General features: G+C 36.1%; 1 protein-coding gene across 1 annotated transcript; it reads left to right on the top strand.

Moving 5' to 3' along the window:
* Positions 1–6,594: 6,594 nt before the first annotated feature.
* LOC117627820 (topless-related protein 2) lies at positions 6,595–14,442 on the top strand. Its single transcript, XM_034360075.1, has 25 exons — positions 6,595–6,928; positions 7,030–7,209; positions 7,322–7,435; positions 7,614–7,772; positions 7,930–8,107; positions 8,245–8,380; positions 8,802–8,917; positions 9,044–9,179; positions 9,305–9,414; positions 9,626–9,695; positions 9,772–9,845; positions 9,928–10,023; positions 10,115–10,207; positions 10,698–10,825; positions 10,931–11,165; positions 11,278–11,436; positions 11,528–11,623; positions 11,846–11,998; positions 12,084–12,194; positions 12,291–12,467; positions 12,593–12,721; positions 12,820–12,915; positions 13,099–13,281; positions 13,358–13,533; positions 13,824–14,442. The coding sequence occupies exons 1-25, from the start codon at positions 6,849–6,851 to the stop codon at positions 14,014–14,016; spliced, it is 3,378 nt and encodes a 1,125-aa protein (XP_034215966.1). The 5' UTR covers positions 6,595–6,848; the 3' UTR covers positions 14,017–14,442.
* Positions 14,443–15,528: the final 1,086 nt, after the last annotated feature.

The raw sequence follows: 15,528 nt of genomic DNA, 5'->3' as shown, positions 1-15,528 counted from the left end.
AGATATATTCTTATTTCTTTAATGGGGGTTATTATGTTTATAAAAATTGTTTTCAAGAACATTGTTTTTGTCCACTCACATTTTCAACCTGTTTTTCGCCCCAAGGCCGTAGAAGTACGCGGGATCCACCACCGGGCCATTCATAGCTTCCGCGCCTCAAAGTCAGGTAGAGTGTTGTAGAAAATCCTTACAACCCTGAAAAATTTAGAAAATACTCTGATATCTAGTTGAAACTGAGAACCTAGAATTGAGATTGGTTACTTGAGATATTCTGGCAGTTGGTGTGAATTTATTGATTGTTTAACAGGTGGAAAATTTTGGGATTGGTCAAAATACAGGGGAGACTCTGCCGAAATTTCGGCAGAAGTCTAAGGGAAATCTGAAAAGAATTGAGACGAGAAGGGTAAAAAGGTCTTTTGTGCCCGACATTCGCCAGATGTCGGACACGCACAGGATTCGACTCGGATTCCAAAGCGGAAATTGGGTCGGGTCCTGTCATTGGGCCCCCCTCTCTGCCCTCACGGTTTTGTTTCTGGGAGCTCACGAGTAACTTCACAGTTAGTCACCCATCTTGGGATTGCTTTAGTCCCCAACTCGCTTAACTTCGGAGTTCCCATGACTCCAAAGACAGTGAACTCCTAAAAGGGCTCGTGCTAGATGGAGACGAGCATGTACATATAAAGCACATCACCCCCTCTCCGTTGGTTGATGTGGGATGTTACATATATTGTAGGTATATTAAAGCCAACATATTAATAGGTATATTGTAAAAATAATTTACCTACTCGTATTGGATACATACGAGATAGGTAAACTTGTAGGTACATTAATATTATATTGTATTGATAATAATTTACCTATTATATTTTATTGGGACGAAATTTAAGGGATTTTTTATTGGTCTAAAATTTAAGGATTTTTTTATTGGTCGAAATTGTAAGGATTAGAGGGAATTCCCCCAAAAAAAAAAAAAAAGAAGGAGAAATTGATATGCTATAAATGAGGGACTTAATGACATGCTTGAAAACTATCAGGTTGACTTATCTGAAATTTGGTGGCATACAATGTAAATATGTAGAAGCACTATGACATTTTTTATATCTTACGGCATGTTAGTTTGAATTTGAGTTTTATACATAGATTTCAAAATTAATAGGCTGATGTCTAGGAAATAGAAACTATATGGGCATGCATTAGACTAGCACTTTTTTTTTTCTTTAATGTTAATGGGGTAGGGCAGTTAACCTTGGTGGGTTAGTGTGGGAAGTCGGAGTAGTGATTTGCAATGGAAATGGTGAATATATGGATGCTTGGTCTGGTCAAGTGGTGGGACGATTAAGTGCCCAAGCTATGGAGCTAATTGCCTTAAAGAAAGGTCTTCAGGTTGCACATGATCTTGGGTTTCAAGATATTTTGTTGGAAATAGACGTGCAAGGGGCAGTAGATAGAATCAATTATGACGAAGAGTGTTTTGAAGCATAAGGGAACTTGGTGGAAGATATTAAGGAGATGTGGTTGGGGTTTAGATCTTTCTCGATCGTATGAATGGTAGCAATGGGATGGTAATGTGGTTGCTCATGAGCTAGCCCAATATGCTATTAGGAACGCTGGTTTTTCAACATGGATTGAGGACGAGCCTCCTTGGTTGAGTTCTTTGCTTGAGCGGATTTAAAGCATACTGGTTGATTTATGTTTTTGATATCAAGTGGGAAGCGCTCTTTTTCCTTTGACGGATTTTCCTCCTTTTTAGAGGTTTTTTTTTATGCCAAAGTTTTTTTACAAAGGCCCAGCCTTGCACATCTTTTTCCTTCTTTTCGTTATATTATGTTGTTTGGTTATTGAATGAAATCCAGTTATCTCGATAAATAAAATAAATAAATTTCAATGTATGTACCATGTAATCTAACATTGAATACATGCACATACATCACATGTGTGATCCTTGTCTTGATAATCAAACATAAATTGAAAAAACTTTGGTAAATTTGAGAATAACACTAATGCCCTTATTATTTATCTTTTATGACTCATCGTATTTTTTTAACGCCCATCCATTAGGTTTTCAAAAGCATCGATCATTTTAAAAAATTATTGGAAGTGAGAATATTCAAATTTGAGACATGTTCCAAAAATACTGACCTAATACATTAGTGTAAAAGCAATGTAATTCTAAGTTTTAATTTCAGTTTGTCTCAGTTTTTTTGTTCGATTATAGGAAGGCTGTCAATTATTATATTTCAGTTTCCTGTCCAGTGATTTAGCGAACAATTCTTATAAATTTGTATATAGATACTTGAGAAGAAAACAAAAAGCATAAACCCTAACCCCAAGCTAAACCCTAATAACAAGTAAAAGTTGTAACCCCAAACTATACCCTAATAACAAGAAAAATATACAATGAAGAAAAATCATGGAAAAAGAAAACTCAACTAGGTATTGATCAAAGAAAAGATAGGGAGCATACCTTCATAGATGGAGGAAATTGTTCGTCTTTTGCACAGAAAAAAGATGTGGCATATGCAGAGAGAAAAACTAGCGTTTGATGAAATCTTTGCGGGGGAGGGGAGGTTGGATTTATTATGGTCTTTGTTATTTATACCTCTCACCTTAAAACCTACCAAAATTTATCACTCAATGAAATCCTTCCAAATATATGAATTTTTTTAATACACCTAGATTTTATTGAAATTTTTTATAATCCTAATTGAATACACCCATATTTTTATGGACTTTTTAAAAGTTAATACAAATCTGAATTGAATATACCCAAACTTGTAGAAACTCTTTTAAAGTTCTTAGAAATACACCCGAATTTTAAAAATCTTTTAAAACTCTCTAAAATCCAGAATCCTAATTGAATACACCCCCCTTTAACTAAGGTGGATTTTGTGGTTTTGTTTTGACATTTTTGGAGTTGTGTAAATATCTCAATTTAGGAGTCACCTCAAAAGTGAAATATTTGGTCGTTATTGAAGGTAGTGGTGTTGATAGAAAATCTAGGGATATTCCTTGAAAGGTGATTTTAATGTTACATCTGACTATAATAGTATGATTTTATTGCTCCAAGTTTTTAAGATGTTATTTAACAATAATAAACTTTTATTAGAATTTTCATAAATAAAATGAAAGTCGGATGAAATAAGATACAATTGTACAAGTGAGAATAGCAATACTTGCGATTCTCTTATTATTGTAACTCTCATCATCTGCTACATTCAATTATGTGTAGAGGCAGGGGCGGAGCTACAGTCAGGCCTGCCATGGCCCTGGCCCCCCCACTTAATTATTAATCTCTTGTAATATATTATAAAATATATGATATAGCAATACAATTACTGCAATTTGATTAGTGATGGCCCTCCCAGTTGAAGATGAAAAACCTAGTAGAAGTGATTTTGAAATTTTGACCCCTCCATACTAAGAATTCTAGCTCCGCCACTGTGTAGAGGTATTTATAATATGAGTAGAACCCAATGATGGTATCACATTTACGTTACTCTTTAAGAGTTGTTTTGAAGACAATTATCATATATTTATATGTTACGTTGAATAAGCTATTACTCAATTATTGACATGTGTACCCTTTCGAGTCGATCGACCATTAAAAACAGGCTATATCAGCCAAACTCCGACACTGAAGCCTTCTCCCCTCACATATGTGCGCTTCCCACGCTAAGTAGACCTGTCATGCAAGTACTACCAACACACTCTTGGTTTCGAGAGTGTCTTCCCATGTACCTTCTTGGTCTGGTCAATGCCCAATTTCTTCTGACCTAACCACTGCACCTAATACTTGAGGGCAATCTCTCTCCCCAACATTTGGAGAAATCAGGGATTGGTACGGCATCATCCCCCTTAAACTAAGATTTGAGGCATGATCCTTACTAGTGCCACTTGTTGGACTTTGCATTTAATGCACTCATAGACTTTTGCCAGGTGTTGACCATCTGTTGGGATTCCATACTAACCGCACTACACCCATGCTTAGGCAAGACCATAATAACTTATTCTACTCATAAACACCACTTGACCTAGATACATTCTTTTTTCTCCTTATGACTTTAGTATTAGAGATGACTAGTCTTGTACCACTCTAGTACCTCTTGGATGACTAGTCCATCCATATTGTATAGATCACTTTCAGGAGCAGCGAAATTCAAGATTCGAAATCCGACTAAGTGAAACTTATATTAAAAACTTGACGTTACGAGTGAATTTCATTAATAAATATAAAAAGATACACCTAGTAGGAGGGACGTAATGAGCCTTACCCTCAAATGCATCTATATAAATAAATAAAAGCTTAGCAAAAAAAGACAACAAATTCTTTGTTTTCTTGAGGTTCGAATTGTGATCCAACATAACAAAAGATAATCTATTTAATCAAACATTCAAACAAAAAATCAAATAAATTCTCATAATAGCATCAATGCCTTTAATCAAACATTAACATACCAACAACAAATCAAACATCTTAACGATACCAATATCAAATTAAACATCTCAACAAAATTCCTAAAATCAAATACCTAAATAATTTCAACGAAGTCCACAATTATAATTCATTCTTAATTAAACCATAGAATACTTTTTTTTTGGACGACCCTAGAATAGATCAAAACGTATAACTTCTAACCATAGTATGAAATATCGATAATATTGATGAAAGATCAAGGATATTTCGGTTTTTTCGAATCATGGATATTTCGAAACATATTCATGTATATATCGTATAAATATCGACAATATCGACAATAATATCAGAAAATATCGATGTCGATAATTTCGCTCACATTTCAACAATATTTTGTCAAAATATCGGTGTAATATCGCTAAAATATCGAAAATATCGATGTAAAGGAAAAAAAAAAAGGGAAAAAGGGGAGAAAAAAGCACAAAGGGGATATCCCATTTTACTCCTCCAACACCTTAAACACCATATCACTTATGTTTTTGTGATATTATGCTAAAATATTTATATTTATATGGATGGCATGTTAACAATTACATGCAAAACTATTTTGGGGATTTATCATTTGATGACTACTCTTCACAATACACTTACTCTACACATAGAGATGATGAAGATAGTGAAAATTTTGAACCTCATAGGAAGTCTATGTGGTACTAAGTCACTCATGTATCTTACCATGCAATGTATAAAGTGTAAAATATTGTAGTAAATCATTATATATAAATGATTATGGCGTGTTTAATCTTTTTTCATTAATTATTACATATTTTTTACACTCACAGTGTTTGCCCGCTTGCTATATAATCAACTTAAGTTAGTTAAATTCATCATGCAATGCATTTCCTTCTAATTTTTTGTGATAAACTAATAGATAATTGACTAAATAAACATTCTCTAAAGTTTCAATAAAAATTTCCAAGTTTTTCTTACAATTTCCGTGGTTTTTATTCAATTTTTATCGATATCGATAATATCCCGATATTTTCATTGAAATTTCCATGTTTTTGAACTACCGATATTTCCGATATCATCGATATTGTAGACCTTGCTTCTAACATATTTAAAATATATTAGATTTAATGTTGTAATATACAACATCTTAAAATTAAAGATGCATACATGTATTTTATGAGTTTTTTTTTTCTTTTTGAAAAATTTGGGGTAGGCCAGCCTACCTTGCCTTAGGCGTAGGACCACCCATGCTAATGAGCATAAAAAAATAAAAAAATAAAAAAATAAAAAAATTCACTACTGATCAACCCAATAAAAGCCGTGACTTTGAACCTATTAAAATCTCGTGTTGATCATCCAAAACCATATGTGAACACCAATAATACCTTTCTTATGAAAATTAAAAATAAAATTAAAAAAGTTAAGAAATAAAGAAAAATTGCAAGACTGCTATATTTTGAAGTGTCAATATACTGATATGCTCTTTGTTTTTTGCAATGAGCCATTACTTATGCAAATTACAAATTGACACTCATGTAGAAATAATACATTAGAAAAAATAAAAATATTTATGGACGTATATCAATGTATGAGGAAATACAACTGACTACTTCCAAGAGAAGGAGAATTGAGGAAATCACAACTCTGCAAAAAAAATAAATAAATAAAAAATAAAAAAGAAATCTAAGACAATCCATGTCAAAAGTAACATCATGAGTAGCTGGCAGGAGATCCAAGTAGAGAACTTGACACGTAAACACCCGACAAGGCAACGGGATGTGGTGGACATTACCACGTATATTCAATCCATTTGATTATCCTCTTCGATTCCGGAACCACTATGCCTTTACACAACTCCAATCCACTACTCCCACCTGACCTCTACCACGTCTCATGACCCAATAGGCTCTCGCCACGCATAAACGTCAACGAACTAGAACTCGTGTTTACACTGGAGCGTCGCACTGGATCATGCCCTTATCCAAATGTAATCTCGTCCTTTTGCGAAATGATGAGCCACTGAGCTGCTTCAGTTCTCTCAGTTTCCACTACGTAGATAAGTAGCACTACTTATCATCGATTTGCTTATCAACATCTCACTATCAGTGATAAGCTATACGTGATGGCTGATAGGTGGGTGCCAAATAAAGACCCTACAAAACGCATCGAAGAAAGTGCGAACAACTCCCTATCTCACTCTCTCTCTCTCTTCTTTATCTTTTATCTTTTTTCTCTCGTTGTGCTTCTGCACTGTTGTCGTTGAACTGCAAATTATGAAATCAGAAACCCTAGTACCTTTTACGAGTTCTACGCCCGATTGAAACTTCGCCTCCTCCCAAAACGCCGTCGTTGCGACCCATTAATCCTCCTCCGCGAACTGAAAGATTCGACTTTTTGAAATCTTGAAATTCAGGGGACGAAGATGTCGTCTTTGAGCAGAGAACTGGTGTTCCTGATCCTTCAATTTCTCGAGGAAGAGAAATTCAAGGAGACCGTGCACAGGTGAGTGAGTGATTGCATTTTTGTTTTTGATGGGTATTCTTTTTTTGGGGCTGAAGTTTGAATTTTGAATTGGCTATGGATATGGCGGCGGCGAAACTTAGGCTGGAGCAAGAGTCGGGCTACTTCTTCAACATGAAGTACTTTGAAGAAAAAGCTTTGGCGGGAGAGTGGGACGAGGTCGAGAAGTATCTCTCTGGCTTCACCAAAGTCGATGAGAATCGTTACTCTATGAAGATTTACTTCGAGGTCAGAAAGCAGAAGTATCTCGAAGCCCTCGACAGGTTTTGATTTTAATTTCTCTCTCTGTCTCTCAGATTTTTCGTCTTTTATTGTATTTATTTGTTGTGTTTGCTGATGGGGTTATTCCTTATTGCAATTTGGAAATGTGCTCAGGAATGACAGAGCTAAGGCCGTCGAGATACTGGTGAAGGATTTGAAAGTATTTTCGACGTTTAACGAAGAATTGTACAAAGAAATCACTCATCTTTTGACTCTTGATAACTTCAGGTGATCACTGTTTTTGTCCATTTTAAGTTTACGCGTAAGTTGGGTTGCTTAACCATTTAAATGGGTTTATAGTTCTTATTTATTTACATTTGATTTTTGGATACACATGCGTGCAATTTGAAGGATATAAATATTTGGGGTTCTTTTTTATGTTTATATTATTTTTGATATGATGCAGAGAAAATGAACAATTATCAAAATATGGTGATACTAAATCAGCTAGAAGCATAATGCTAGTAGAACTTAAAAAGTTGATTGAAGCAAATCCTTTGTTTCGAGAGAAGCTTGTTCTACCCACCCTGAAGGCTTCACGCTTGCGAACTCTAATTAATCAAAGGTATTTTGTCTTTTTTGTGTTTGTAATGCCTTTGTTTTTTGTTTGTAAGTTTACATTTTGGTATTTCCTATGAAGGTAGATCAGTAATGTTATTTTTGCAGTAAAACATCATTATAATTCGTAAAAGTTCAGAAGCATTAATTTATTGTTTGTGCAGTTTAAATTGGCAGCACCAGCTGTGCAAGAACCCAAGGCCAAATCCTGACATTAAGACCTTATTCATGGACCATTCGTGTTCTCCTCCAAATGGGGCTCGTGCATCCACACCAGTTACTCTTCCGGTTGCAGCTCTTGCAAAGCCTTCAACTTATGCTCCTCTAGGAGCACATGGTGGAGTATGACCATATATTTCTTCATAATTGTATCAATGTTTTTTTTTTTTTTTTTTTCCCGAATGTTGAAATATTTTTCAATTAATGCTGACCTTGTGATTTTTTTTAATTAATTTTTTGTTTATTACTGCTATGTACAGCCTTTTCCGCCTGCAGCTGCAGCTGCTGCTGCTAATGCGAATGCCTTAGCTGGATGGATGTCAAATGCTAATCCTTCCTTGTCTGTGCAATCACCTGTTGTTGCTGCTTCACCCTTCCCTGTTCAACCCAGTCAAGGTGAGGTTTTCATTCTTCTGGAGCTGGTATTGAAGCTTATACTACAATGTAATAAACTTAAAACATGTTTTTATTCTTTCTTAAGCCATGTTTATTTCAATTTCCATTTTCTACTTGTATGTGCTAGTACGGAGTAAGGTGGTGGTGGGGAGGTTCAGGCGGATGGCCTTTCTCCCTGTTTTGAAGAGGTCCAAGAAACTCTTAAAGAGTTCTTCTATGCTTGGCTGTTCAGTCTGTTTATTGAACATTATCATACTTATAAGAAGAAAAATATTCATTTGTCCTATGTCCAACAGGAAGTGTTTATCGTTGAGATTGCTAATCATTGTTTTGTTCGCTTGGATGATTATCAGATAACAGAATATAGTTATTATTTATTTTGAGCTATCTTGGTAATTCAAAATTATTTTGTCTTTAACAGTTTCTGGTTTAAAGCATCCAAGACCACCATCAAATGCTCTTGGAATGATTGATTATCAGAGCTCTGATCATGAGCAACTAATGAAACGTCTCCGGTCTGCACAATCTGTTGACGAGGTATTGTTAAATGGTTTATATTCTCTGCATCTTTTCTCGATACTTTTTTCTCGCATTTTCTAGTTCTGTATCTAGATGGTTTCATGGTTGCTAGTTATTACAGAACTTCATACTTCATATGTTCAGGTCAGTTATCCTCCCCATCCGCAACATGCTTCCTGGTCACCAGATGACCTACCAAGAAATGTAGCATGGACCCTTCGTCAGGGGTTCAATGTGATAAGCATGGATTTCCACCCTTCTCATCACACATTACTTGCCGGTAGGTTGTCTGTAACACCTAACATAACTGTGCCTCAGTGGACATAGATTGAAGTGCTGTCTTTAAAGTTTAGTTTCCACACAGCTTCAATCTCATATCCGACTTAAAATTATGTTTGTAAATAGTTGGCTGTAGTAATGGAGAAATTACACTATGGGAAGCTGGGCTGCGAGAGAGGCTGGTGTCAAAGGCATTCAAAGTATGGGATATGTCTACTTGTTCTGTGCCATTTCAGGTGTGTATCTCATTACTCAGTCAGTACCTTATGCTCCCTCTCAGTATCCTTATATCGTTATTGACAACATCATATTTATGTGTGCTTAGTAGGTTTAGTCAGTTTTTAAAGTGTCAGTCGTCATGATATTCAGTTAAAATTTATTAGAAGAGGCCTGTACTACTTATTATCACTGACCAAATCCTGTAAGTTAACATTGGGTCTTTTATAGGCTGCTTTTGTCAAAGATTCATCAATGTCTGTAAGCCGTGTAGCATGGAGTCCAGATGGAAACTTTATGGGTATGTGCAGCAACACATCTCCAACACCATTTGAATGCATAGTTGATTGTAATTCGCTGTATTTTTGTTGTTTCAGGTGTTGCATTTTCAAAATATTTGGTTCATTTGTATGCGTATCAAGGACCTACTGATCTACGCCCACATTTGGAGGCATGTTTTGGTTCACTTTCTGCTAATTCAAGAAGACATTACTTGCCACTTTTGACTGATGTTTGGATTTGGTTTCTTATAGATTGATGCCCACATTGGTAATGTGAATGACTTAGCATTCTCTCATCCAAACAAGCAATTATGTGTTATAACTTGCGGAGATGATAAGCTGATAAAGGTGGGGGCAGAAGTCTGTAGTTTGTTTTTGTTGTTTAACTTGATAAATATTAATTGCTTCTTTTTTATTTTATTTTTTATAAAATTAATAGGTTTGGGATTTGTCTGGAAGAAGGCTTTTCAACTTTGAAGGTCATGAAGCGCCTGTTTACTCGATTTGCCCCCACCAGAAGGAGAATATTCAGGTAAGACATGCCCATTTTCTGAAGTCTGGAATCCAAACTGCAAAATTAAGAAAAGTAACAATAGTCAGGTCTGCATGTATTATGGCCACTTAATGGTACTAGTTCTCAAATTACTATGGTTCAGTTGGGGTACTCTAATTTTATTTATTTGTTACATAGCCTGTATGATGCCATTAGAGTCCATTTGCGCATGTTTAAAAACTAATTAGCTCGAAGTAGGAGACTTACTCTTTTTAGTGCCATATTGGTTTAATTAGCTTGAATGCATACATGCTCAGGCGTATTAGTTGTTCATCTAGTAGTCCTTATTACTTGTGCGTTTCATTTGTTTCATATGTTGTTATGCAGGTTGGATTTATACACAATTTACAATGATGAGATAACTAGTGATGACAATTATTTTTTAATAACTAACCAAAATGAGTGAGGCAAAGGTTCTTGCTGAAGATGCGTCCTACTTATGTCATGATTTTCCTTTTTATCGTTGCAGTTTATATTTTCAACTGCTGTTGATGGGAAAATAAAAGCTTGGCTCTATGACAATGTGGGCTCCAGGGTTGATTATGATGCTCCTGGGCAGTGGTGCACAACAATGCTATACAGTGATGATGGAAATAGGTATAAAAAAAGATCTGTATGGTATATGCTATAAGTTAGCTTGATCACATATCTCTATGTCCATGTGATGATGTATGAATTATGACTGATCCTCCAAAATCTCAGATTATTCTCTTGTGGGACTAGTAAAGATGGTGAGTCTTTCCTGGTTGAATGGAATGAAAGTGAAGGGGCAATAAAGAGGACATATAGTGGGTTCAGAAAGAAATCTTCTGGCATAGTTCAATTTGATACCACAAGAAATCACTTTTTGGCTGTCGGTGAAGATAACCAGATAAAGTTTTGGGATATGGATAATACAAATATTCTTACTAGTACAGATGCTGAGGGTGGGCTTCTGGTAAAAGTCGTCATTATTTATTTACTTTTATTTCCAAATATTATGAGTTTGATTAGCAGATTACCTTGCTTTGAGATTCCATTCATTGATGTAAGCATTGGGATTACTTCAGACTCTTCCCCGCTTGAGATTCAATAAGGAAGGAAATCTGCTTGCCGTTACCACGGCTGACAATGGAGTCAAGATTCTTGCCAATGCTGAGGGTCTCAGATCCCTAAGAGCAATTGAAACTCGCTCTTATGAAGCATCCAGAGCTCCTATTGAGATGAAGGTTGTTTTTCCGTTTCCATGCTACACCACTCCTTCCATCATTTGTCTATGTGTCTCTTGAGAAACTGATTTGCTCTTTCTATATGGATCAGGTATCTGGTTCTTCCATGGTTCCAAACATCAACCCGACCATTAATAAAGTGGAGCGTATGGATACAAGCTCTCCTGCTCGACCTACTCATATTCTTGTATGGCATATAAATTATGTAATTTATTCATATTTGGTAGTAATAACTTAATTACTATGGATTGGCTGGCATGAGCTTGAAATATTAAATTACTATCATAGCTATTTAGTCATGAACTTTGGTAGCCTTTGTCACCAACTCAGTTTAACAACTTGTGTAGTTGCATTGTGATTTTTCATTTTTTCCTTTCTAGCATCTAATTTTGCCAAATATTTATTGTAGAATGGAAATGATTCTATGGCAAGAAGCATGGAAAAGCGAAGAAGTTTAGATGATGTATCTGAAAAAAATAAACGTTGGGAACTGGCAGAGATTGTTGATCCTGTAAAGTGTCGAGTGGTTACCATGCCAGAGAGTAAAGATCCTGCTAACAAGGTGGGTTTTTATTTAATATTTTCCCTATTTTGTTGATTTTGATTTCGTAGATAATGATATTAAGATGGTCTTATTTGTGTTTAAGGTTGCTCGACTTCTTTACACAAATTCTGGTTCTGGCATTCTGGCTCTTGGTTCAAATGGGGTGCAGAAGCTGTGGAAGTGGAGCCGCAATGAACAAAATCCAAGTGGGAAGGTGATGGTTAACATACGCATGAATGCATATTTCTTTTTTTGTTGAGTATTTGCACAACTTTCCTGAAAGGATCTCTGACCTTTTGCGGGTTAAAAGGCCACTGCAAGTGTTGTTCCCCAACATTGGCAACCCAATAGTGGTCTTTTAATGACTAATGATGTCCCAGAAAATTTTGAAGAAGCAGTTCCATGCATTGCACTCTCAAAGAACGATTCCTATGTGATGTCTGCCTGTGGGGGGAAAGTGTCTCTGTTCAATATGATGACTTTTAAGGTAATTTAATACTGATGTAATGCGCATCTATCCTATGGCAGTTTATATCAACTGCTGCAGCTTGCATGATTGTGCATTTATTGGATTGGAAAACGTGTTTTGGATAAAAATTTCTTGGTTTGCAGGTAATGACAACTTTCATGCCACCTCCACCAGTCTCAACCTTCCTGTCATTTCATCCTCTGGATAATAACATCATAGCAATAGGAATGGAAGATTCAACTATCCACATTTACAATGTTAGAGTTGATGAGGTGATTAATTTAAGCATTTTTGTATCTGTTGTCAATTTGTCATGTGATTGAGGTGCTCTTGTTGATTTCCAATATGACTCGTGTTGCTCTTCTGTTAGGTCAAAACAAAACTGAAAGGTCACCAGAAACACATTACTGGTTTAGCATTTTCTGTCAACCTTAAAATCATGGTTTCATCAGGTGCCGATGCTCAAGTATGTGACGTCCATTGTTTTCTTCTTCTTCTTCCTTTTTATAACGGGAAGTTGGGAACAACTCTGTTAATTATATTTTTTTTCTGGCTTTTTCTATGCCCTTTTTATTTGTTAATTTGTTACTTTGCTTGCTTAAGTTGATGTGTAAAAGTTGTTAAATGTAAAAAGAAAATGCTTTTGCAGCTATGCTTTTGGAACATGGATGCATGGGATAAGAGGAAATCGGTTCCACTTCAACTGCCCGCTGGAAAGGCTCCTCTTGGCGACACGCAAGTACAGTTCTATTCTGATCAAGTCCGGTTATTGGTATACCATGAGACTCAACTTGCATTATATGATGCTGCCAAAGCAGAATGCATTCGGCAGGTATAGAAATAGAATTTCTTGGATGAGTTGCTTTTGTTTGTGTGCCACAAATCTCTCATTTGTTTAAATATTGCAGTGGATGCCACAAGATGTACTGCCTGCACCCATATCTTGTGCAGCATATTCCGCCAGTAGTCAACTAGTTTATGCAGCTTTCACTGATGGTAATATTGGAGTGTTTGATGCTGATAGTCTGAAACTAAGATGCCGTATTGCCATGTCGGTGTACTTATCACAAGCATCATCAAACAGGTATTTAGAGCATTTATTTAATTATGGTTTATGAGGTGGCTTTCTCACTCTGCTGCAGTCTAATATCTGTCTGGTGCTAGTAAGCACTATATTCAGTGGATTTACCTAGATTTCCACTTCAAAATGCGGAAAAGAGGACAAAAAACCTTTCTTGAAATGGAGTGTCCCTGTTGTTAGTAGGAAAAAATAATTAGTATGAAAAATTAAAAAGAAGTTGCCTATTGTTGTTCATAGAACCCGGTTGTATAGTTATTGATATCTAAACTAGTTTTGTCCTACTGTGCCCACAGCCAAACCGTGTACCCGCTAGCTCTTACAGCACATCTGCACGAGCCATATCAATTTGCTGTTGGACTGACAGATGGATCTGTTAAAGTTATAGAGCCCTCTGAAGCTGAGGGGAAGTGGGGAGTTTTGGTGCCTGTTGAAAATGGAACACAGAACGGCTGGACAGCAACATCTTCGACTAACAATCCTCCTTAGTAGCTCCAACTAGCAATTCTATGTCCGTTTCCTAGAGTTGATTTGTATTGTATTCATGTACCATAGCAGACTGGTAGGTTGGTGGTCCATTTGTGCCTCACCAAATGTGTGTGGTTATAGCAAAAATTTATGTATAGTCATATGTTTAAATGATAGATGTGTTAAATTATTTCGGGCTGCAATTCGCGGTTTGCATTGTTTCTGTGCCCTTCTGAATGCCCAATACCAAAAAAAACTGGAATCTTTCCTTTGCTTTTGCTAGTTCAGAAGCTAAAGGGTGGCAGAAAAACTTGCATAAATCTGCCATTGTCTAAATGGTTGTAAATGCGCTGTGCCGGAAGACTCATTTCATTTTCCTTGAGGTAGAAAATCTTGATGTTTTCTTAGTTGAGCAGTGCTGGAATCACATTGCATGATCCTTTTTTCTCTCGTGTACATGTTCTTGTCGTAAGATGTCACAAGCAGGTAAATAGAACAGTAAGCGGACAATGAATGTGGTTCCACATGAGGAGATGTGTCCATGTGATGTCCAGAAGCAATGCATATGTATTTGTTCTTGTGTGAACGCATGAAAGGGTCAAGCTGTCCGGTGAAAGTAACTTGGTATGTATCCATGTTTGGAGCCTCTGAATATATATATATATATATATATATATATATATATATGATAAGACCTGTGTTTGAATTCAAGTGTCGATTTTCGTTGTCCACTTCTTTGTTGGTTTGTAAGGTGAGAGTGGGGCTACGCCTATACGTTCGTCTCCCTCCCCTTATAAGTACGCTTAAGATTTTGAAACCAGTGGTTATCTAACGTCCCGAATCATCATAATTCCCGAATCATCATAATTTCGGAAAGAATTTACAGGAACATAATCGAATTTTATTACTACTTCTCCTTTGAGGAACAAGTCTCCCTCTGAAAAGAACTAGCAGGTCACTGTCCCTTATAAACTTTTCTATAACTGACAAATCGTAGTAGATCTAGTTGCTATAATCTATAAGATGCCAAAATCAAATTATGCAATTACAGGACCAAAAGTGTACGTGGCTTTCTTATATCTTTTCATGTCAATTCCATCCGAAAAAACTGCTAGCTTTCCAACTGTTGACGTTGTGATTGGAGAAGAAAACAAAAGACAGCCAATGTTGAGGGGTTAGGTCGACTACTTGCCAACGTTGTGTTCCTATCATGCCATGTGGTCTTGACCAAAGAAAATGATTTCATGATATATATATATGACGCACTCACATTCACAAAAATCTAAAATTTCAGGCCTAGGGTTAAATTTGTGCACTGTTGGTTCAATTGGCTTTGCATGTGGTTTGTAAGTAGAAGCCACTGTGCAGGGTCGTGGTGCATGTTGGAATGTTTGTCTCTGTCATGAGAATAATTGCAAGAGTACACACATTCAACGCTTAAACCCTAAGGCAAGAACACATTGGTTTAATTGGTGTCAGATACCTTAACTTGATCAATAATATTGTAGAGTTTGTATTCTAGTATGCTATTTT

This window comes from Prunus dulcis, chromosome 1 (genome assembly GCF_902201215.1).
Source record: "Prunus dulcis chromosome 1, ALMONDv2, whole genome shotgun sequence".
Lineage (NCBI taxonomy): Eukaryota > Viridiplantae > Streptophyta > Magnoliopsida > Rosales > Rosaceae > Prunus > Prunus dulcis.
This window is presented reverse-complemented; position numbering and strand designations above follow the sequence as displayed.